The 25,359-nt window shown below is 45.8% G+C and overlaps 1 protein-coding gene across 1 annotated transcript in view; it reads left to right on the forward strand.

Annotated features, from left to right (window-relative positions):
- The window catches only part of LOC127002284 (cell adhesion molecule Dscam2-like), a 146,091-nt gene that overhangs the window by 19,958 nt on the left and 100,774 nt on the right, over nt 1-25,359 (forward strand). Inside the window, exon 2 of the mRNA XM_050868095.1 lies at nt 10,630-10,779. Within this exon, the coding sequence (XP_050724052.1) occupies nt 10,630-10,779 (150 nt within the window). The remainder of the gene's footprint in view (nt 1-10,629; nt 10,780-25,359) is intronic.

Consider the following 25,359-nt stretch of genomic DNA (forward strand, 5'->3'; position numbering starts at 1 on the left):
TGATTGATGTGAGGGTTGACAGCGCCTGACAATACCAACCTTACAGACTTTCCTTCTCCCCCATCTGTTCCTTCACCTCTAACACACTTCCTCTTCTTACTAAACCCTCGATTAAAAAGAAAACAGTGTGGAGAGGAAGGTCATTTATCACGTCAACTCCCTTCCTCATACCGACTGTCTCCAGCCTTTAAAATCCCGCCTCGGTGTTGCTTCTCTTGCTATTTTTAATCTTTATTGCCATGCTGTCGGCTCTTCTGAACTTACTGACAATGCCTACACAATGTTATCTCCTAACTTCTCTTTTCTTCTCCTCCATTCTTTTCCTTTCCTTTCATTCCTTTCCTCTCATTCACACACATACATCTTCTCTTTTCTTCTTTTCGCCTCACTGCATAAAACTTCCTATCCAATCCCATCTTCATGCTATCCCACTTCATAATGCAAGAGCTATCCATTTTCTTCATTCATTTATCCGTGTCTCATGTTGTCCCACTTTATAATGCAAAAGTTAACTATATCTTTACTTTTTCATCCGTTTCTCATCTTTTCCACCCTCGTAATGCAAGAGTTAACCATTATATTTATTCCTTCATCCGTTTCTCATGTTGTCTCACCTCGTAGTGCAAAAGTTAACCATTATCTTTATTCTTTTATCGGGTTCTCATGTTGTCCCACCTCGTAGTGCAAAAGTTAACGATTATCTTTATTCTTTCATCGGGTTCTCATGTTGTCCCACCTCGTAGTGCAAAAGTTAACCATTATCTTCACTCTTTCATCGGGTTCTCATGTTGTCCCACCTCGTAGTGCAAAAGTTAACCATTATCTTCATTCTTTCATCGGTTTATCATGTTGTCTCAACTCGTAGTGCAAGAGTTAACCATTATCTTCATTCTTTCATCCGTTTTGCATGTTGTCCCACCTCGTAATGCAAGAGTTAACCATTATCTTCATTCTTTCATCCGTTTTTCATGTTGTCCCACCTCGTAATGCAAGAGTTAACCATTATCTTCATTCTTTCATCCGTTTTTCATGTTGTCCCACCTCTTAATGCAAGAGTTAACCATTATCTTCATTCTTTCATCCGTTTTTCATGTTGTCCACCTTCGTAATGCAAGAGTTAATAAACATTATCTTCATTCTTTCATCCGAGTCTCATGTTGTCCTCTTCGTAATGCAATAGTTAAACATTGCTTTCACTCTTTCATCGCCTGAAGAACATCGTGGGGAAGCATGTCACCACCCGGGCTCTTGAAAACTTCGTTCCTCTGCTCACAATTTATAGAATTTCTGACTATGTCCGCCCACTCTGGGTTGATATTTTGATATTTTGCACTGATTGTATATTTTATATAGGTGATGTTAATACATTTATAAACTCCATTTTATGCATGAATAAATAATTAAACATCATTGAATAAAATAATATTACATGAAATTAAATAAAACTGCCCCCGTCAGCTGCGTCTGTCAGCCATGTCGTCCTTCAGTCACCTTGTCCGTCAGGTGCAATGTCCGTTAGGCATGGTGGTCGTGGGGCATACGGTCCGGAAGGCATATAGTCCGTAGGCGTAACGTCCGTAGGGAAACTGTCCTGCCACGGGGTAGACAGTCCGTTAGACTTAGACAAACAATTACTTACACACACACACACACACACACACACACACACACACACACACACACACACCGCTCCGGTACCTCAATCGGTTAGGGCGCCGCGGTGCAAGGCTTCACGGCCGAACAGGCGGCGGTTCGAGCCCCGCTCAGGCCGGACTCTTTCCGTTGACTAGGAGTGGTTTACTGTACCCCTCTTGAGCAAGGGGATGGGGTGTGTGGTGTGTGAAGTCCTGGCAGTACCCAGAGATGGATACATAATAAGCACTTGCTCACGTCGTGAGGGTAACTGCTGGCGTAAGCGAGTCCAACTCGTGATCAGGCTGTGGTGAATTACTCACACAAACACACACACACACACACACACGGGGGAGAGAGAGAGAGAGAGAGAGAGAGAGAGAGAGAGAGAGAGAGAGAGAGAGAGAGAGAGAGAGAGAGAGAGAGAGAGAGAGAGAGAGAGAGAGAGAGAGAGAGGATAAAGATAAAACAACAACAACTGAGGGCCTCCTTTGATGCGTCTCACTTCAGAAACAGTTAATTAAAAACGCAACAATAATTAATTTGTATTGGCCTTTTATTATTATTTTTTTTACGCACACACGCGAGGCTCCGAGGCGACGTTGAAATAATGCGTTTGTTATTGATCTGAGGAGGCGCGTCTCGGCGAGGGGGGGGTGGGGGGGTTAGGGGGAGGGGAGGGGAGGGAGATGGAAGGAGAGGGGACGGAGGAAAAGGTGAGGAAAGGGAGAGGTAGCGGGAAAAAGGGGGAGACAGGGGAGGGAAGGAGAGGGAAGGCTTTCAGAAGGTGAGAGACAGACAGACAGACACACACACACACACACACACACACACACACACAGACAGACAGTGATAATTAAAGACGAAAGGGACAGAGACAGACAGAGGTAAAGAAATAGATAGACAGATAGATTTGAAAGGAAGACAAGAATACAGACAAAAATTAAGAGAGAGAGATAATAAACATCAACTCTTCCACTCCCTCACTTTCGCTTCCCTTTCCACTTCAAACACTCTGACTCTACACTACATATTTCTCTCTCTCTCTCTCTCTCTCTCTCTCTCCCCATCTATCTATCTATCTGTCTATCTAACTATCCACTGTTTGATGTCTCCAGTTCACCGTTATGAGCGATGCTAACACACACACACACACACACACACACACACACACACACACACACACACACACACACCTCCTGCTCCTCATCTCATGAGGAACTCAAGCAGCAAATCCTCAAGCCACTCACTGCCATCTACAATCTGTCACTACAACAAAACAAAGTTCCGAAAGACTGGAAACAAGCGAACGTAATACCGATCTTCAGAAAGGGAGACAAAAGCGTGGCCCTAAACTACAGACCAATCAGCTTGACCTCAGTGGCCGGAAAAATCCTCGAGAAGATCATCAGAGACAAACTCATTAGGTTCCTTGAAGACAACAACATCATTTCTGATGCTCAGCACGGTTTCAGGAATAAGCGCTCATGCTTAACCAATTTACTGGACTTCTTCCAAGGTATCTATGAAAACTGGGATAATCATATCCCCAGCGTTGTTATATATCTAAACTTTCAAAAAGCCTTTGACAAAGTGCCACACGAAAGACTCCTCAAGAAACTCAAGTCGGCGGGGTTAGGCGACAACCTGACAGCGTGGATCAAAGACTGGCTCACTGGAAGAAAACAACGAGTTGTACTCAACGGACAGGCCTCCGAGTGGCTCCCGGTCACAAGTGGAGTGCCACAGGGGTCAGTGCTGGGACCCATACTCTTCATCATATATATCAACGACCTAGAACTAAGATTAAAATCCAATCTTTCAAAATTTGCCGACGACACAAAGGTGGGTGGGAAGGCCCTCACAACGGCAGACTGCGAAATTATCCAAAGAGACCTGGACCTGATCACTCGGTGGTCGGAAAAATGGCAGATGTCCTTCAACACTACCAAATGTAAAGTAATGCATATCGGATCCAGAAACAGTAATCACACATACCACATGGGTGGCGAACCACTACATGTAGTGCAAGAGGAAAGAGACCTCGGGGTCACCATCAGCAGTGACTTGAAACAAACAAAACACTGCAAGTCCGCCTGTAAGAAAGCCAATACAATGCTTGGGTTCATATCGAGGAACTTCGAATAGAAGACGCCGGGAGTTATGTTATCCTTGTATAATTCGCTGGTGAGGCCACACCTGGAATACGCCGTGCAATTCTGGTCTCCAAATTACAGGAAAGACATTGAATTACTTGAGAGAGTACAGCGCCGCGCCACGAAGATGATACCATCACTGAGGACGAAGCCCTATGAAGAGCGACTCGAGCGACTCAACCTCTTCACGTTGGAAAAGAGACGACTGCGGGGAGACATGATACAAGTCTTTAAGTACCTGAACAAGCTCAGCAACGTTGATCACTCCAAACTCTTCACGCTACAAACTAACCTGAGAACAAGAAACAACGGAAAAACAATTCAAGCAAAGCGATGCCATACCGACATAGGCAGGAGTTATTTCTCAAATAGGGTTGTTCGCCACTGGAACAGCCTCCCTGCAGAAGTGGTTAGCGCAGAGACCATCAACTCATTCAAGAAACGCATTGATCGCCACTTTGCTGCAACGGGAGTGAACTGAACGTATCCAAGAGTAGGTACACAAGTGCTTTAATCCTTCCCTGCAAGCCACTCCTATGGCAAACGGATTTATTAAATCACTGAGCGGAGGCAGCCTAGTAATGAGCCAACAGGCTTTCTGCCGCCTGCTAGTTCATGTATTTCCATGTTTCCATGTTTCCTCCTCCTCCTCCTCCTCCTCGCCCACTAATGCAAGCTCTCCATTTACGCGTTTGGCTGCACCGTCTTTTCTTTTCCTTGCCGCCCCTCGCGATGCATTCACTCCCTCGCCTGCTCGCTCGCCCTCGCATCCCGCTGTCACCCTCTCGCCGCGGGGCCTTGCGTTGCTCGGCTCACGGGAAGGGGAGACGGATGAAAAGGACATGATCAGAAGGCAGGCAGATCCATATGGCGGACAGACAGCGCTTCCTCGCCCCTGCATATAGATCGTAGGGAGATTGGATTGATTTCTTTTCCCCGTGCAAGGCGGTTTAGAATATAGAGACAAAGACGGAGTGAGGGATCAGAAATGTTAGACGCTTTGGTTCTCACATCAACTCTCTCCAAAGGCCAAAAAGAAGAGCATTCGTGTTCTAATAAGTGCTTTTTAGGGGTCGGTACTGCTAGACGCTTTGGTTCTCACATCAACTCTCTCCAAAGGCCAGAAAGTAGACCAATCGGGTTCTAATAAGTGCTCTTTAGGGGTCGATACTGTTAGACGCTTTTGGCTCTCACATCAACTCTTTCCAAAGACAAAAAAAGATCAGTTGGGTTCTAATGAGTGCTTTTTAGGGATCGGTATTGTTAGACGGTTTTGGTTCTCACATTAACTCCCTCCAAAGGCCAAAAAAGTAGATCAGTCGGGTTCTAATAAGTGCTCTTTTTAGGCTCACGGTACAGAAGAAAGGTCAAACTACCACCAGGGTTTCAAAATTACCCGTTGAAAGGCCCCAAACTCCTATGCTTCCATCCCTCACATCAACTATTTCCAAATGCCAAAAAAAATCAGTCGGGTTCTAAGAAGGGCGTATTTAAAACCTTGAAACATCGGGGGCTTAGCCCAGCCCAAAATGCTGGGTGGTCGGAGGCGAGAGAAGCGAGGAGTTTTTAGGGAAATTCTGAGCCCTCTCTGACACACATTAGGGCCAATTTATGTGCTATTGTATTTAGCAGTACCTAACACTGAAAATATGACAAATGTGTCATGATAAAACTTTCAAGGTTATTATTAAATTATGGTAAAGCATAAGCACATTTAAGCGCTTAAGACTGATGTATCATACATATAAATGTACTGTACAGAAAACTTCAAATTATTATTTTTTTTTGCTCTACTCACCTAAAAAAAGAAAAAAAAAATCAGCCTTTAGCCTTATAATAGACGTATTAATTGTTTACGCCGTTGTCACAGCCTAGGTAATCATATCACGATAGTGTAAATAAAGTAGCCTGTCAGGTTTCACCTCATGCAGCCCACCACTCTACTACTACATTTTATGTATTTGGAAGCTGGTTTTTACTCCTGCCATGTCATCAGTTCCTGCAGGCTGCAAGTTATTTAATACAAGGTTAAAGACGCATTAAAAGCTTCTTTTACTGTTATGGTTTTAACTTATTTTTAAATCAACGGACTTCGATCTCGCGTAATTGTCACGTAACTGATGACCACAGGTCCTCAGCAAAATATCAATAAAAAGACCTCTTGAAATTCGCTAATAATAACTGGATCCTTTGGAAATCAGAAAAATTACGGTCCCTCGTTCCACTTCGAACTTCTGAATGCTGGAGCAATTCGGTGCAGTGTGCACATTTCCCATCATTACAAAATAAATAACAACCATATTTTTTTAAGGAGTTAGTGTGCCTTGTGTGACAAAAAGAACCCTCAGCTAGACAATGAGTATTTGCTAGCTGGCTAAAGAGCCCTCTGCTTCACCAACCTGAGCTAACAATGTAAAGGCAGCGGTAGTCTCCCGTCCTGACTCATCTGCAGTTACAGCAACAGCAGGAAGTAACTCTTCCTCCTCCTGCTCTTGCCTTGGAGGCTGCACCTAATTGCCTTGGTCCCCTTTCTTTTTGAAAAGCTTCTTATATTCATAGCCTCAGACTCAGGTCTTGCTCGCTACTACCAATCAACAAGCTCTCTCGGTCACACGTGTGCGCGGGCCGGCGCGGGTTGGTGCAAGGCACCACTGCCTGACTGATGGCCGACTGGCGAGTGGCCGTGAATACCTGATTGAAACGTGAACCGGACGGGATCAAACCGAGTGATCTCCGTATGAGAAATATCAAATCTAATATCTAGTACTAACAGCTTAACAAGAATTAACATTTTGTATTGGCCTGGCTGAGGCTATTCTTAAAAAAAAACAAAAAACTTTGAGATCCGGGGCTATTCATAAAACATTTGGGGCTATAGCCCCGAAAACCCAAGTCGAACTACGCCACTGGGTTCTAATAAGTGCTTCTTTTAGGTTCACGGTACAGCAGAATGGTCAAATTACGTCCAGGGTCTTGAAGCTGCCCCTGGAAATGCCTCAAACTCCTACGCTTCCATCCCTCACATCAATCTCACATCAACTATTCCAAAGGCTAAAAAGAAAATCAGACGGTTCTAATAAGTGGGTTTTTTTCAGGTTCATGGTACAGAGGAAGGGGTAAACTAATACCAGGGACTTGAAACTGCCCCTGGAAATGCCTTGTCAAATATGTGTGTGCTTGGGCGCCGAAATGTTTAGGGACTTTTCTTTTGTTATCTTGTGTTCTCGTTGGTTAGTGAGTGATTTTCCGTCCGTCCATATTACCAGGTCCTCTTGCCATCCATGTCCTTCCCTTGAGATCTCGGGAATAAGGGATTGAACCACTTTCACGTGTCACTGGCCATATCCAACACATCAGTAGTAGCAGTAGTTGTAGTAGTCGTAGTAGTAGTATCAGTAGTAGTAGTAGTAGTAGTAGTAGTAGTAGTAGTAGTAGTAGTAGTAGTAGTAGTAGTAGTAGTAGTAGTAGTAGTAGTAGTAGTAGTAGTAGTAGTAGCAGTAGTTGTAGTAGTCGTAGTAGTAGTATAAGTAGTAGTAGTAGTAGTAGTAGTATCAGTAGTAGTAGTAGTAGTAGTAGTAGTAGTAGTAGTAGTAGTAGTAGTAGTAGTAGTTGTAGTAGTTGTAGTAGTAGTTGTAGTAGTAGCTGTCGTAGTTGTGGTAGTAGTAGTAGTGGTAGTAGTAGTATAAGAGACGACCCGGGTAGAGAGGAGGGGACCAAACACTGTGATCTATAGCTGTTCAGCGGCCCCTCAAACATGCTTTTGCTGTAATAATAACTGACAATTCTTTATAAGGGCGAGCTTGGAATACAACGAAGGCGCAAAACAGTTTAGAAGCGTCCGATTGTTTTTGAGTTAGTAGTGTAGTTCACATTTCACGGCGAGGGAGAGCCTGGAGCACTGCTGGTGACACAGTTCAGTCTGTTCATGCGTGTGGTGAGGAGGTCGAGGTCACCGAAAGCTTCTCATACCTTGGTGGTGCAGTGCATAACAGTGGTGGGTCTTGCCAGGATTGACGGATTGACCTGCCCGCGGTGTTACTGACTCGCTCAGTTCGAATATATGGCGTTGTCGATATCTGTGCAGGCGAGTGAGTGAAGCGACGCGTCCCCGGGCGTATGCTCCTCATATGTTAGTAACTGGAAATGAAGGAGTAGATTCATTTTAATATAATGCTTTACTTGATACGTTTACAATACTTTCTACTTCATTTACGAATATAAACTCATTCCATTTATCGTCTTTACTTCTCTCCATCGCTTTTTTTTTCTAATTCACCCTTCTCTTCCCTTCCCTTTTCCATCACATTGATAGTCTCTTCCCTCCTCACTCCTCTCCTCACTCCTTCCTAACCCGTCACTTCTCCTCTTTCCCTTCTGTTCATCCTCTCCACTCTTCTCTTCCCCTTTCACCATTTCCAAATCCGCCACTTCTCTTCCCTTTTTCATTCTATTCATCGATTTCTTCACTTCTCACTCTCCTCTCCTCACTCCTTCCTAACCCGTCACTTCTCTTTCCCTTCTGTTCATCCTCTCCACTCTTCTCTTCCCCTTTCACCCCTTCCTAACCCGCCACTTCTCTTCCCTTTTTCATTCTATTCATCGATTTCTTCACTTCTCACTCTCCTCTCTTCCTTTTTCATTCTATTCATCCTCTCTTCACTTTTATCAGTTCTTCCTAACCTGTTCCTTCTCCTTCTCTTTCCTTTTAGTCATCGTTTCTTCATTCCTATCAACCCTTTCTAACCTTTCCTTCTTCTTCTCTCTCCTTCTATCCATCCTTTCTTCTCTCCTTACCGTCATCCTTTCTGTACCCCTTTCCTTCTCTTTTCTTTCATTTAAAACATAACAAAACCTAACCTAACCTAACCTACCCTTCCTTCCCCTTCCCTTTCCTTATATACATCGTCTCTTCACTCCTCACTAACTCCTTTATAACCCTTCTTTCTTTTCCTTTCCTTCCATTTATCGTCTCGTCCTTTCTTATTCCTCCCTTCCCCTTCCTTCCCTTTCCTTCCATTCATCGTCTCTTCCCTCATCGCTAACTCCTTTATAAACCTTCTTTTTTTTCCTTTCCTTCCATTTATCGTCTCGTCCTTTCCTAAAGGGGTTCTCACACATTCCCGGCCCCAGTCCCGATCGTCCCCGATGACTCCAGATAAGCCGATCGGGGCCTGACCGCCGATAAAATAGGCAGTAATCCCGGGACCGGCGGCTTACCGCCGATAAGCCGGCGGTTTACCGGCGGTAGACCGGCGACCATATACGATTTTCGATATCTCCGACCGGCGACTGCAGCAGGTCAGTCGGCGGTAGACCGCCGGTCTACCGGCGGCAGACCTGCGGCATATCGACGAGCAAACACTTTCTTTGCATTTTCATATATTTATGACTACCTCATAAACCGCTTCATACCTAAATTCATTTGTGTGCATAAAACTCTCTCTCTCTCTCTCTCTCTCTCTCTCTCTCTCTCTCTCTCTCTCTCTCTCTCTCTCTCTCTCTCTCTCTCTCTCTCTCTCTCTATCTCTCTCTCTCTCTCTCTCTCTCTCTCTCTCTCTATCTCTCTCTCTCTCTCTCTCTCTCTCTCTCTCTCTCTCTCTCTCTCTCTCTCTCTCTCTCTCTCTCTCTCTCTCTCTCTCTCTCTCTCTCTCTCTCTTCCTCCTCTATCTTTCTCTCTCTCTCTCTCCTCTCCTCTCTCTTCTTTTTCCTCTCTCTCTCTCCTCTCCTCTCTTCTCTTTCCTCTCTCTCCTCTCCTCCTCCCCTGTTCCTCTCTCCTCTCTCTCTCTCTCTCTCTCTCTCTCTCTCTCTCTCTCTCTCTCTCTCTCTCTCTCTCTCTCTCTCTCTCTCTCTCTCTCTCTCTCTCTCTCTCTCTCTCTCTCTCTCTCTCTCTCTCTCTCTCTCTCTCTCTCTCTCTCTCTCTCTCTCTCTCTCTCTCTCTCTCTCTCTCTCTCTCTCTCTCTCTCTCTCTCTCTCTCTCTCTCTCTCTCTCTCTCTCTCTCTCTCTCTCTCTCTCTCTCTCTCTCTCTCTCTCTCTCTCTATATATATATATATATATATATATATATATATATATATATATATATATCTCTCTCTCTCTCTCTCTCTCTCTCTCTCTCTCTCTCTCTCTCTCTCTCTCTCTCTCTCTCTCTCTCTCTCTCTCTCTCTCTCTCTCTCTCTCTCTCTCTCTCTCTCTCTCTCTCTCTCTCTCTCTCTCTCTCTTTTCTCTCTATCACCCATTCCTCTTCCTCCTTTATCTCATCTCCCTCTCTCTCTTCATCCCTCGCAACTACCTGTTCCTCCTCGTTTTCCTCCTTCCTCCCTTGCTAGTCCCCAGGTCATACACAGGTGTTCACTCGCGGTCTACCGCCGGTCTACCGCCGGTCTGCCGCCGGTCTGCCGTGGGTGTCGGCGGTTGACCGCCGGTCGACCGGCGACATTTTTCAACACCGCCGGTCGACCGGGCGCATCGCCGATATCTTTGAAAATTTTAAAGTTGACCGGCGGTAGTCGGTTGCGTCTGCGGTCCTCAGGGTCGACCGGCGGTAGACTGGCGGTCTGCCGCCGACAATCCCCGATCTTACAACCGGTCGACCGGCGACCGGCTTATCGGGAGTCATCGGGGACTGTCGCGACCGGGACCGGGAATGTGTGAGAGCCCCTTAACTCCTCCTTCCCATAACCCTTTCTTCTCTTTCTCTTCCCTTCACTTCCATTTATTGTTTTGTCCCTTCCTAACCCTTCCTTCCCCTACCTAATTCGTCCCTTTCCTTTCCTTTCCTTCCATTATTTTTTTCTGTACTCTATCGCCCCTCCTAACCGTCCCCACCTTCTCCTTTTCAGACGGGAAGTACCACATGACGGAGGCGGGGGACCTTCACGTGTTGGATGTCACCCCCGCGGACGGCCTCTCCAGGTTCCGGTGCCGCGCCCTACACCACCTCACCGGCAAGTCCCAGGTGTCCGCCAGCCCCGCCAGGATCATCGTTACAGGTAAAGTTGATGCTCCCAAAAGTTTCGTCCCGGCCCTTAAAAGTTGCGTCGCAGGTACACTTGATCCTCCAAAAGTTACGTCGCTGACACACTTGACGCCCGGAATGCCGCGTCAGAAAAGAATATAGGTGAAAACTGGTGTGTTGCCTCTTCTGTGTTTACACCCGAACATGTACTTGAGAGTAATTTTGTAACTATTGCTCATGAAGTACTGACAAATGCCTCGTCATCTAGAGTAACTTAGTAACTATAACTCATGAAGTATTTTTTTTTACATCAAAGGAGACAGCTCAAGGGCACAAAAAAGGAAACAATAATAAAAAAACCCGCTTTGCCAAATGCCTATGACTCTTGAGGTATATACAAATGCCTCGTCATCTAGAGTAATTTTGTAACTATGACTCTTGAGGTATATACAAATGCCTCGTCATCTAGAGTAATATAGTAACTATGACTCTTGAGGTACAGCCAATTGCCTCGTCATCTAATGAGTGACGCGATTGAATGGATTATCGAGATTCCCATTTGCTATCTAGCCCAGTACATGCACGTGACCTGGAGGTCCAGAACGTGTTGTGTACTTTTTTCAGTAAAGGAACCAGCTCAAGGGCAAAACAAGGAAAAACAAAAAAAGCCCGCTAATCACTTCTCCTGCTAAAGTAGACAGGAGTGGCCGGAAGAAAGGTCAATTACGGGAGGAGAGGTGTCTTGATATTCCCCTCCTGAAAGAGTTCACGTCGTAGGCAGGAGGAAATACAGAAGAAGGAAGGCTGTTCCAAAGTTTGCCAGTGAAAGGGATGAAAAAATGCTAGTTAATTCTTGCATGCGGGATTTGGACAGCATAGACATCAGCTTGAATAGATAATCTTTTGCATCGGAGATGCGGGAGAGGGGAGGCGTACATTAGCAAGTTCAGAAGAGCAGTCAGCATGAAAATATCGATAGGAGACTGAAAGAGAGGCAACATTGTTGCGGAGTTTGCAAGGTAGAAGACTGTCAGTAAGAGGAGGGGAGTTGATGAGACGAAGAGCCTTAGACTCCACTCTGTCCAGGAGAGCTGTATGTGTGGAGCCCCCACACGTGAGAGGCACATGAGATGCATACGAGGGCGGGCAAGGTCTTTTGTATAAGGACAGCATCTGGGAGGGGGAAAAGACTGGTGGAAATGATACAGAGCGCCTAACCCAGAGGAAGTTGATTTAGCAAGAACTTGGACTTTGCCTTGTACTCACACTCCATATACTTGAGAAGTTAACTAGTAATGTAGAGTAGAAGCGGAGTGAACATACAAGGGGTGGTGATCAGGGGAGGCAGCGGCGAGGCAGGAAGGGTGTGTAGCGAAAGTGTGGCGCGGTGCTGGGGGAGGTTAAACCAAGGGAGGTCACAAATTAAGTCAGCTTAGGTCAGAGAATGGTTCATATGGCACAGTTACTCAGAGTTAGAATGGCAATATTTAGTGGTAAAAATGATTAGGGAGGAATCAGATGTACGGTATTTCAATGTCTTTTTAGGTGCTGCCCAGAGCGCCCTTTTGCTCTCTTGGGGGCCTCTTGGATGACCGCAGCCTGCTAGTGGCGCAGGTGAATGTTATTTATAGTGGCTGCCGTGATGTATAGCTCTTCTTACATGTATATCATATTGTTCCACGAAGAGGAAATATATATATATATATATATTTATATATATATATATATATATATATATATATATATATATATATATATATATATATATATACATATAAATTTTTACAAGAAAGGATACAGCTCAAGGGCACAAAAAAAGGAAACAATAATAATATTTTTTTACAACAAATAGTGCTTGAAATAGTTAAAAGTGCTCGATATAACTTGTACTTGAGTTCAATTAGAAAACGAAGTACTTGAAGGTGGACTTACGATATCGGAATGTACTTGGACTTAGAGATTTCATCGCACACAATTGTACTTTTTTTTTAAAGTAAAGGAAGCAGCTCAAAGACAAATATCAGTAAACAATAAAAGCCCCCTAATGAATCTCTTCTCCTAGCTAATCACTGAACACACTCCACATCAGTACGGAGGTTCTATCAAGCTCCCGAGGGTCCTACAGTCACGGTGGTGTGGTCGCAAGTGCAGCAGATAAATACCGTGACGGGACGCTTGAGTGTATCGCGGAGGCTGATAAAGAGAAAGGAAAGAAGAAATGCTACAAAGGAGGAATAGCAAGTGTAGCAAATTAGCTGGAGTGCAGCGGCTGATAAAGAGAAAGGAAATGTGCTAAAAGAACGAATGGTGAACACAAGTCCTGTCCGTGACACTCCAGCGGTTATTGCGGTGTTAATGTCGTGAATTTAGTAACAGGAGAAGGAGAAAGGAAATGTTACAAAGGGAAGAATAGGGAATAGAAAAAGTCTTGTCAATGAACCTGGTATTCTCAGACGCTTCCACCTCCCACATCAACTATTTCCAAAGGGCGAAAAGTAGATTAATCGGGTTTTCATGAATATTTTTTTCACTTTCACGGTACAGAAGAAGGGTCAAACTACCTCCAGGGCCATTAAACTATCCCTGGAAATGCCCCGAACACCTACGAAAGCTTGGTCAAATATGTGTGCTGGGGCGCCGGAAGGTTTGAGAATACCGGTCCAGGGGTTACTGCGATCACAAAGGCCATGAGCTCAATAACATTAGTCAGGAAGTCAACTAACGAGAGAATGAGGATATGATAGTTACGATTCCTGTGGCTGATAAAGAGAAAGGAAATGTAACAAAGGGAAGAATAGTGAATGGAAAGATCTCGTCAATGAAGCTCCAGAGGTTACTGCGAACACAAAGGCCGTGAGCTTTATAACATTAGTCAGGAAGCCAACTAACGAGAGAATGGGAATGTGATGATTAATATTCCGGTGACTGATAAAGAAAACGTTGCAAGAAGACGAATAGTGAATAGAAAAGTTGTGTCAGTGAAGCTTCAGGGGTTACTGCGATCACAAAGGCCGTGAGATCAGTAACATTAGAAAGGATGCCAGCTAACGAGAGAATGGGGATGTGTTGATTAAGAGTCCTGTGGCTGATAAAGATAAAGGAAATGTTACAAAGGGAAGAAGAGGGAATAGAAAAGTTTTGTCAGTGAGGTTCCAGAACTTAATGCGATCACAAAGGCCGTGAGCTCAGTAACATTAGTCAGGAAGCCAAATAACGAAAGAATGGGGATGTGATGATTGAGATTCCTGTAGCTGATAAAGAGAAAGGAAATGTTACAAAGGGAAGAATAGTGAATGGAAAAGTCTCGTCAATGAAGCTTCAGAGGTTACTGCGATCACAAAGGCCGTGAGCTCAGTAACATTAGTCAGGAAGTCAACTAACGAGAGAATGGTGATGTGATGATTGAGATTCGAAAGGAAATGTTACAAAGGGAAGAATAGTGAATGGAAAAGTCTCGTCAATGAAATTCAGAGGTTACTGCGATCACAAAGGCCATGAACTCAGTAACATTAGTCAGAAAGTCAACTAACGAAAGAATGGGAATGTGATAATTGAGATTCCAGTTATTGATGAAGAAAATGTTACAAGAAGACGGATAGTTAATACACACGCCCTGACAGTGAAGCCTCAGGAGTTGTTACGATCACAAAGGCCACGAGCTCAGTAACATTAGTCAGGAAGCCAAATAACGAAAGAATGGGGATGTGATGATTGAGATTCCGGTGTCTGATAAAGAAAACGTTACAAGAAGACGGATAGGGAATACACACGTCCCGTTATTGGAACCTAAGGAGTTGTTACGATCACAAAGGCCACGAGCTCAGTAACATTAGTCAGGAAGCCAAATAACGAAAGAATGGGGATGTGATGATTGAGATTCCAGTGTCTGATAAAGAAAACGTTACAAGAAGACGGATAGGGAATACACACGCCCCGTCATTGGAACCTAAGGGAGTTGTTACGGTCAGCATGGTCAGTAACATTAGTCAGGAAGCCAACTTATGCGTGTAACGAGGATGTGATCACTCGTTGCGGAGATAACAAGTGCCATTAGTGTTGGAAAATGACTCTCGGCTCACCGGCTCCGGCAATCACGCCATGAAACGATAACACAAGGGAACCCGAAGGTGTCATTACGGCATTAGCATAATAATCGTCTAATCCAAAGGCATTCTTCATTAACAACCAAACCCGCCCGCCCCCAGAAGGCCTTTACTGTCCCTTAATTGTAATCCCTCGGGAACTGCGGACTCGTTAGCTCAGCGGGATGATGGACAAGACGAGGCGGAGGATTGTAAGAAGATGGAAGAATTGAAATGGAAAAGATAGATAAAACAGTGGCGGTGATGATGGTGATGATGGTGATGGTGGTGGTGGTGACGAAAGCTAAATACGGGATGGAAGAAGGAAGAAAATAAAGAAATGGTGGTGATGATGGTGATGATGGTGATGGTGGTGGTGATGAAAGCTAAATACGGGATGGAAGAAGGAAGAAAATAAAGAAGAAACCAAAATTTTAAGAAGATGAAGGAATTGAAATGGAAAAGATAGATAAAACAGTGGTGGTGATGGTGGTGATGATGGTGATGATGGTGATGGTGGTGGTGATGAAAGCTAAATACGGGATGGAAAGCTAAATACGGGATGGAAGAAGGAAGAAAGATAGATAAAACAGTGGTGGTGATGGTGGTGATGATGGTGATGGTGGTGGTGGTGGTGATGGTGATGGTGGTGATGAAAGCTAAATACGGGATGGAAGAAGGAAGAAAATAAAGAAGAAACCAAAATTTTAAGAAGATGAAGGAATTGAAATGGAAAAGATAGATAAAACAGTGGTGGTGATGGTGGTGATGATGGTGATGGTGATGGTGGTGTTGAAAGCTAAATACGGGATGGAAGAAGGAAGAAAATAAAGATGGAACCAAAATTTTAAGAAGATGAAGGAATTGAAAAGGAAAAGATACATAAAACGAGGAGGAGGAGGAGGAGGAAAGAAAGAGGAAGAAGATGGAGAATATGACGAAGAAGAAGGAGGAGGAGGAAGAAGAGAAAGAGGAGGAGGAAGAGGAACAGCAAGAGGAAAGGAAAGAAAAGAGAAAGAAACAGCGGAGGAGGATGATGATTGAAGCTAAAGGCGAGACGGAAGAAGGAAAAGGAAAATATATAAACTACAAAAAAAAAACCCATAAGAAAAGATGCATCTACGAATCCCATCAAACTCTATGACTTATTAGTATAGAAAAAAAAAATTGGAAGACGACAGTTAAAGAATGGCACGGAAGACAGAAGATGGAGATTGAAACAGAAGAAACAAATGTATAATATCATATGAGTTTTGTGTGACCGAAGAAGATGCGAGTTGTTAGGTAGAAGAGGAGGAGAAGGAGAAGAGAAGGAGGGAGAGGAAGAGGAAGAGGAAGAGGAGTAGGAAGAGGAACAGGAAAAGAAACGGGAAAAGAAACAGAAAGAGCAACAGGAAGAGGAAGATAAAGAAGAGGAAAATGATGCTAATTGATGATAGGGGCCGAGAACGAAACTATTAGATGTAAAAGATAATTATCATCATCATCATCATCATCATTATTATTAAGGCGAATCAGGTAGAGAGGGCGGAGTGCGGACACTATAAGCCTCCAGTTGAACTGCCCCCAAAGACCAGAGACGCCGAGAAGGAGAACATGGAAGTGAAAGCGATGAGAAAAGGAGATAAAGGAGAACATAAGAACATAAGAACGTAAGGAGTCTGCAAGAGGCCGGTTGGCCTATACAAGGCAGCTCCTGTACACTCAACCCCACCTTACCTCGCCATCCATGGCTTTATCTAACCTTTTCTTGAATGTATCTATGGTGTTGGCGCCCACAACATGGCTCCCAAGCCTGTTCCATTCATCTGCCACTCTATTAGTGAACCAATTCTTGCCTATATCTTTGTTGAATCTGAATTTGTCTGACTTGAAACCATTGCTACGCATCCTACCTGGCTATTTTACTATCAAAATCTTATTGACATCCCCTTTGTTAAAGCCCTTCATCCATTTATAGACTTCGATCAAGTCTCCTCGCAACCTTCGCCTTTCTAGAGAGTGTAGGTTTAACTGCTTCAGCCTGTCTTCATAAGGCAAGTTTCTCACCCCCTGAATCATCTTTGTCATCCTCCTCTGTACAGATTCTAACATCTTGATATCCATTCTATAGTAGGGGGACCAGAACTGAACTGCATAATCGAGATGAGGTCTAACTAGTGCTAAATAAAGTTTGAGGATGACTTCAGCGCTCCTATTGCTTACGCTCCTTGAGATGAAACCAAGTACTCTGTTTGCCCGATTTTTAGCCTGAATGCATTGAGCCCTAGGACGGAGGTCAGCGCTCACTAGTACTCGTAAGTCTCTCTCACGCCCAGACCTGCTTAGAGGAGTGCCATTTAGGGAGTAATTGTGTGAGGGATTATTCCTACCTACACTCAGAATGCTACACTTCCCGACATTGAATTCCATCTGCTACTTCCCCGCCCAATCGTATAGTCTGTCAAGCTCATCCTGGAGAACGCTAGCGTCCCTGTCTGACTGGATTACTCTACCGATCTTAGTATCATCTGCGAACTTACTGACATCACTACTAATTCCTGTGTCCAAGTCATTGATGTAAATAATAAAAAGCAGAGGACCCAACACCGACCCTTGAGGGACTCCACTCGTAACACTGCCCCATTCAGATTTTTTACCATTGATTTGCACCCTCTGCTTCCTATCACTAAGCCACGCCCTGATCCAGCTCAAAACTTTCCCATCTACGCCGTGAGCCTGTAATTTTAGTAATAGCCGGTGATGAGGAACTTTGTCGAACGCCTTACTGAAATCTAAATATAATATGTCATAGTTTTCATCTCTGTCAACCGCCTCGATCACTTTAGTGTAGAAGGACAACAGATTAGTAAGGCAAGACCTACCCTTCGTGAACCCATGCTGTGAGTGATGAATTAAACTATGCTTCTCTAGATGGTCCCTCATGCTCCCGGCTATAATTGACTCCAACGTCTTTCCTACAACTGATGTTAAGCTAATTGGGCGATAATTTGAGGTGGCTGACTTGTCTCCCTTTTTCAAAATCAGCGTCACATTAGCTACTTTCCATTGATTGGGCACATACCCAGAATTCACCGACATCTTAAAGATATCGATAATTGGGCCACTGAGGACTTCCTTGCACTCTTTCAGCATCCGTGGGAATACTTCGTCCGGCCCCGGCGATTTGTTTTTCTTCAACCTACCAATCTCATCCTGGACTACTTGCCTAGTGATGATCACATTCCTCAACTTGTCGTTCTCTTCGCCCTCATATACCTGAACTCTCTCCGGAATGGTTGTTAGATCTTCCTGCGTGAAAACTGAGAGGAAATAGTCATTCATCATTTGACTCATATATTTCAACGGTCCAATCCTGTCCCTTGTTTTCGTTCTGTACAATTTGAAGAAGCCCTTGGGATCGCTCTTGGCCTCGTTGGCTACCCTAATCTCATAATTTCTTTTTGCTAGGCGGGTGTTCCTCTTCCCCAACTTGGCTAGCTCAACATATCTACCCCTGAGGTGGGTTTCTCCGTGATTTATTTTCCTATAAATTCCTTTCTTCAAGCCAATCTCATGCTTGAGTCTGCGGGTCATCCATTTGGGGTCGTTATTTTCCTTCCTACGTGCTTGGTAAGGGATATACTGTCTCTGACCCTCTGTAATTACTCTCACTAAATTATTGTAGGTCATTTCTACATGATTCCCCTGTCTTTCCGGTTCCAGCCCTGAGATCTGGCCCTCATCTAGCCCTAAAGTTCCCCAATTTACCTCCTCAAGGTGTCTTCTGAACCCCTCATAATCAGCTCTTCTAAAGTCAGGCACCAACACAGAGTTGAGTTAATGGGTCACCGCCCAGTCTAATTTAAACCTAATTTCCTTGTGATCACTGCCATCTAATTCTCCCCCAACATCTAGCTCGCTGATCATATTCTCGTTGTTAGTCAGGACTAGGTCTAAAATTTTATTTCCTCTGGTGGGCTCAGTCACTGTCTGCTTGAGGAAATTATCTTGTATTACTTTTAGAAAATCCTCAGATTCCAGATCACCCACCACGCCTTCCCAGTCTATATTCCTATAGTTAAAATCCCCCATTATGCAGACATTTTTGCTCCTGCTCGCCCTGCCTACCTCTTGTAGTAGTATATCAGTGTCCTGCCTGCTAAGGTTGGGTGGCCTGTAAAGAACCCCTAGAATTAGTTTGTCTTTCCCTTTGTGGACGTCCACCCAAACTGATTCTGAGTTGCCATTTGTTTGAACAGAATTGCGTGATAGCTATAATGTCGAATTTCTCGACACATGCTTTCTCCCTCAGTAGATCTATCTTGTTCCTGAGACTCCTACTGTTGGTGTAATAGTCCGTTAGCCCATCCTTTCTTACATCCTTCCGATTACTCTTGCGCCCTGAAGTCCCCGTCTGCGGTGCACAGCCACTAATGTTAGGCCCTCCCCCCTTGCCTACTCTAAAAAATCCTGTAGGGCGCTAAGTGATCGTTCGAGGGAGTCTGCGAGAACCTCTACCCCCTGGAGTGACAGGTGCACCCCATCCTTGGCATACAAGGTGCCCCTCTCGTAAAAGAGGTCCCAATTATCAATGAAGAGCCAACCATTACGCTTACAGTGAGCCGCCAGCCTGCTGTTTACTGCTAAGGCCCTGGAAAGCCATCCCTCACCTAACCCCCTCCTTGGCAAAATACCACAAACGGCCGGCGCCCCCCCCCCTCCCTCCCCCCCCCCCGAAGTCTCTCACTCTGGCGAACGATTCCCTAAAGCGCCTAAATATCTCTTCGCTTCCAACTTTACCGATATCATTGCCGCCGAAACTGCAGAAGACGATTGGCTGAGCACTTTCCCCCGCTAAAATATCCTCAATCCTGTCAGAAATGTGCTGTATACCTGCCCCGGGAAAGCATACTCTAAGTCTATTGTCCTTGTCCTTTGAACAAAAGTACCTGTCAATGAGCTTGATTTGACTGTCCCCAACAACTAAGACCTTCCTGGGAACGGCGCCTGGAGCGGGAAGAGAAGCTGGAATAGGAGGAAGGGGCGGGGAGAGAGAGGAAGGGGTGGTAACAGGGTGGGTGGCTGTGGCGGAAGAGATAGGGAGGGAGGAGGAGGAGGAGGAGGAGGAGGAGGAGGAAGGGGAAGAAGGGGCAGGGGCCAGGGGAGAATGAGAAGAGAAAGAAGTGGGTGGGGGCAAGGCAGAAGAGGTCGAGGAGGAGGGGAAGGAAGGAGAGAGGGGAGGGGGAGAGGAAGAGCAAGAGGGGGAAAGGGAGGGAGTCTGGACAGAGGGAGAGGAAGAGGGGGGGGAGTGCTAGGGGAGGACGACAAGAAAGGCACGTCGGCGGAGTGTGAGATGGGAGAGAGGCAGCGAGAGGAAGGGGAGGGGAGAGAAGAGAGGGTGCAGGAGGGGGAGGAGGAGGAGGAAGGGGAAGAAGACAAGTCCGAGGAGGGGGGGAGCGGAGAGGGGACGGGGCTGGGTGGTGCTGTCGAGCAGAGGGGTGATGGGAGCGAGGGCGAGGCGGAGGCGGCAGGAAGGTCAGCTGGTGAGCGCGCGGGAAGGGTCACGGGGTTACCAATCAGGTCTTTTAGCTCAGCGAGCTGCTGTGACAGGCCTCCAATAATGCCCTCCAGTTTTAATATTTTACTCTCGTCCTGGCTTGTTTTGACACAGAATCTACATTTATCAGTTTTTACATTCTTGACACGGAAATACTGTGGAGCCTGACGCAAGCGACAGCCTGGGCAGGTTCGAAGGCGAGAAAGCATCTCGTCTTTTGTTGTCTGGGTCAAAGGGGGATACGCGGCTTTTAAACGGTCCCCAGGGATTTGTCGTCTTCGACCAGCAGGTGCACGCGGGTTATTTTTGTCGACAAGGAAACTTTCCTACATTCCAGAACACACGCACGGCTATAACAATTAACACGGAGACGCTGAACTAATATGAAAGTATAAATTATGAAAGTATGTGTACACTGATGTGGGCGAAGAGGTAGTGGTAGTGTCGGAGACAGCGACTAGCTAGACAAAGCAAAGTGTTATGAGTATAGACAAAGCAAAGTGTTATGAGAATAAAATACTAGAATAACACTTAGCGGGGAGCAGGCGTTGACCGTAACAGGAACACCGACACCACCAGCAGCAGCAACACAGCCTCAGAAGCACAGACCGCCACAAGGCCACAGGGCAGCAGCACAATGGAAAGGACAGCAGCAGTAGCAGGGGGAAGAAGCACAGCCAGTTTTGGTGAGCAGAGCAGAGTGTTGGGTAGTAGTAGTTGTTCAGTCACAGCAGCAGCACTACAGCAACATAAACAGCCTCAGAGAACCGCTGGGTAGCAGACAAAAGGAAAGCCAAAGCGCCGAGGCACAGAGACAAGCTGACACACGTGTACCCCCGAGGCAGGGTCAGGGTCAACTCAAGATTATATAAACTGGGGGACGGAAGTGAAGGGTGACACATATCCTAAAATACACAAGAAAACAGACATAAAGAGATTTAGTGAAAACTAATTAAATATGAGCCTGAAATACGTAACAATCTATAAAATACACTACAGAAAAGACATAAGAAATATATAATGTGCGTGCTAGTTTGACCCTTCTTCTGTACCATGAACGTAAAGAGACAGTCAATAGTAAGCGACTGGTCTCCTTTCTGGAAGTAACAGTGTGAGAGGCGGAGGAGTCTGAGAGTACATACCAACCTTAGACCTGGCAACAACTCTCGGTCGCATAGTCTTGGAGCCGGTGTCAGCCACATAGTCTTGGAGCCGGTGTCAGCCACATAGTCTTGGAGCCGGTGTCAGCCACATAGTCTTGGAGCCGGTGTCAGCCACATAGTCTTGGAGCTGGTGTCAGCCACATAGTCTTGGAGCTGGTGTCAGCCACATAGTCTTGGAGCCGGTGTCAGTCACATAGTCTTGGAGCCGGTGTCAGCCACATAGTCTTGGAGCCGGTGTCAGCCAAATAGTCTTGGAGCCGGTGTCAGCCACATAGTCTTGGAGCCGGTGTCAGCCACATAGTCTTGGAGCCGGTGTCAGCCACATAGTCTTGGAGCCGGTGTCAGCCACATAGTCTTGGAGCCGGTGTCAGCCACATAGTCTTGGAGTCGGTGTCAGTCACATAGTCTTGGAGTCGGTGTCAGTCACATAGTCTTGGAGCCGGTGTCAGTCACATAGTCTTGGAGCCGGTGTCAGCCACATAGTCTTGGAGCTGGTGTCAGCCACATAGTCTTGGAGCCGGTGTCAGCCACATAGTCTTGGAGCCGGTGTCAGTCACATAGTCTTGGAGCCGGTGTCAGTCACATAGTCTTGGAGTCGGTGTCAGTCACATAGTCTTGGAGTCGGTGTCAGTCACATAGTCTTGGAGTCGGTGTCAGTCACATAGTCTTGGAGTCGGTGTCAGTCACATAGTCTTGGAGTCGGTGTCAGTCACATAGTCTTGGAGTCGGTGTCAGCCACATAGTCTTGGAGCCGGTGTCAGTCACATAGTCTTGGAGCCGGTGTCAGTCACATAGTCTTGGAGTCGGTGTCAGTCACATAGTCTTGGAGTCGGTGTCAGCCACATAGTCTTGGAGTCGGTGTCAGTCACATAGTCTTGGAGTCGGTGTCAGTCACATAGTCTTGGAGCCGGTGTCAGTCACATAGTCTTGGAGCCGGTGTCAGCCACATAGTCTTGGAGCCGGTGTCAGTCACATAGTCTTGGAGCCGGTGTCAGCCACATAGTCTTGGAGCCGGTGTCAGCCACATAGTCTTGGAGCCGGTGTCAGCCACATAGTCTTGGAGCCGGTGTCAGCCAAATAGTCTTGGAGCCGGTGTCAGCCACATAGTCTTGGAGCCGGTGTCAGCCAAATAGTCTTGGAGCCGGTGTCAGCCAAATAGTCTTGGAGCCGGTGTCAGTCACATAGTCTTGGAGCCGGTGTCAGCCACATAGTCTTGGAGCCGGTGTCAGTCACATAGTCTTGGAGCCGGTGTCAGTCACATAGTCTTGGAGCCGGTGTCAGCCAAATAGTCTTGGAGCCGGTGTCAGTCACATAGTCTTGGAGCCGGTGTCAGCCAAATAGTCTTGGAGCCGGTGTCAGCCAAATAGTCTTGGAGCCGGTGTCAGCCAAATAGTCTTGGAGCCGGTGTCAGCCACATAGTCTTGGAGCCGGTGTCAGCCAAATAGTCTTGGAGCCGGTGTCAGCCGCATAGTCTTGGAGCCGGTGTAGAAATTTTCCTTATTCCATCTCGTCTTTAGCTTCAATCATCTTCCTCTTTCTTCTCTTTCTCATCCTCTTTCTATAACTTTTTCTGTTTTTTCTTCCTCTTCCTGGTCCTCTTCCTCTTTCTCGTCCTCTTCATATTCTTCCTTCTTCTCCTCCTTTTCCTCCTCCTCCTCGTTTTATTTATCTTTTCAATTTCAGTTCTTCCATCTTCTTAAAATTTTGATTCCATCTTTATTTTCTTTCTTCCTTCATCCCATTTTTAGCTTTCATCACCACCACCATCACCACTGTTTCATCTAGTTAGGAAGGGGTAAGGTGCTGGGAAGTTGTCCATTCTCCATTCTAATTGATTGCAAGACATCATTCAGTTCTTCTTAAGTAATTGCTATGTTTATATGTCTCTGGATCCCTTTCATGCCTTCCTATTGTTGTGATACTACAGAAACATCATATTCTCTAATAATAAAGAAGTCATCAGCAGCCAGATGTGAAGCCGAGATGAGTGAAACGCCGAGAATAAACGGTAAAATGTGCTAACTGGAAAAGGACAGAAGTCCGAATACGTGTTGCCTTACAGTTTTGCTCGTAAAATTACACTTAATACTGGTCAGTGCTGCGGGCGTACGATTAAGAGAGAGAGTACATATTTCCCCGGTGATTGAGTGACCGGCAATCAATGGGGAAAACGGCGGGGAGCGCGTTGCCCCACCCGCCTACTCTTTGCCTTCCCCACAACACAACAAGACAAGAGGCAGTCCGGGGGTGACATAAAACTATATATATTTTTACAGTTAAGGAAGCAGTCTAGGGCAACACATAATAGAACAAACAAACAAAAGCTCTAAGCGCCGCCCGTGTAAAAAAATAAATAAATGAGTGCCCAAAAGCAGAAGGTCAATCTCGGAGGAGAAGAGTTCAAGTCGTAGGCAGGAGGAAATGCAGACAAAGGACGGCTGCTCCGGAGTTTGCCAGCGGGAGGGAAGGAGGAATGATGATGAAATTACACACAAAAAAAAGGCTTCAAGATAACTCACGTAGCTTTCGCATGAATGATTCCGCCTTAAGCTGCTGACACATTGGCCATTATAGCCAGCAGCGTGCCGGGCGCCGAACAGTGCTGGCAGGCAATGTCGCCGCGCTCCAGAACCAGCGGCTTGGCGAACGTCGAGCAGCGCCTAGCGGACTTTTTGCTGCCTCCCTTCCTGTAAAAAAAAAAAAGAAAAAAAAAGGACGGCGGACTGTAAACATACAAACACACACACACACACACACACACACACACACACACACACACACACACACACACACACACACACACACACACACACACACACACACACACACACACACACACACACACACACACACACACACACACACACACACACACACACACACACACACACACAGACGCGGACACGGACACGGGCACGGACACACGGACACAGACACAGACACAGACACACACACACACACACACACACACACACACACACACACACACACACACACACACACACACACACAAAAGATTATTGAGTCCTGGACGTTGCTTTCACCCGACTGCCGATTAGGGGCTACCTGAGGAAGGACTGAGGAACTGCTAAGGAACTCCCCGCACACCGCTGAGAGGAACACTGGGGGAAGGTTCCGGAGAAGTACACAGGCTGGGGACGGCCATTTTCCTGTTTACATTTGAGCCCAGTATTCTTAAACGTCTCGACACCTCATGATTGAAAAGCCTCTCGTGGAAGTTGCTGTTAGGATTTCCATGAAGAGTGTTGTGATCCCAGTGATAGTTGTACATAGCTTCTTCATTTTGAACGGGAAAACTAGCCATGATAACCCGGCCATAACTTCTTCATTTTGAACGGGAAAACTAGCCATGATAACTCGGCCATAACTTCTTCATTTTGAACGGGAAAACTAGCCATGATAACCCGGCCATAACTTCTTCATTTTGAACGGGAAAACTACCCATGATAACCCGGCCATAACTTTTTCATTTTGAACGGGAAAACTACCCATGATAACCCGGCCAGTCTTCTCTGTAGGAAATAGTCGTAATGGAGGTCCATAACGTATATTGAATATGGACTACCATGATAACTCGGCCATAACTTCTTCATTTTGAACGGGAAAACTACCCATGATACCGGCCATACCTTACCTTCATTTTTACTTTACCTTGCCTTGTCGTGCCTTGCCTTGCCTTGCCTTGCCTTGCCTTTCTTTACCTTGCCTTACCTTAAATTACCTTGCCTTGCCATACCTTGCTTTGCCTTGCCTTGCCTTGCCTTTCTTTACCTTGCCTTACCTTAAATTACCTTGCCTTGCCTTGCCTT

This window comes from Eriocheir sinensis, chromosome 22, assembly GCF_024679095.1.
Source record: "Eriocheir sinensis breed Jianghai 21 chromosome 22, ASM2467909v1, whole genome shotgun sequence".
In the NCBI taxonomy this organism is placed as follows: Eukaryota; Metazoa; Arthropoda; class Malacostraca; order Decapoda; family Varunidae; genus Eriocheir; species Eriocheir sinensis.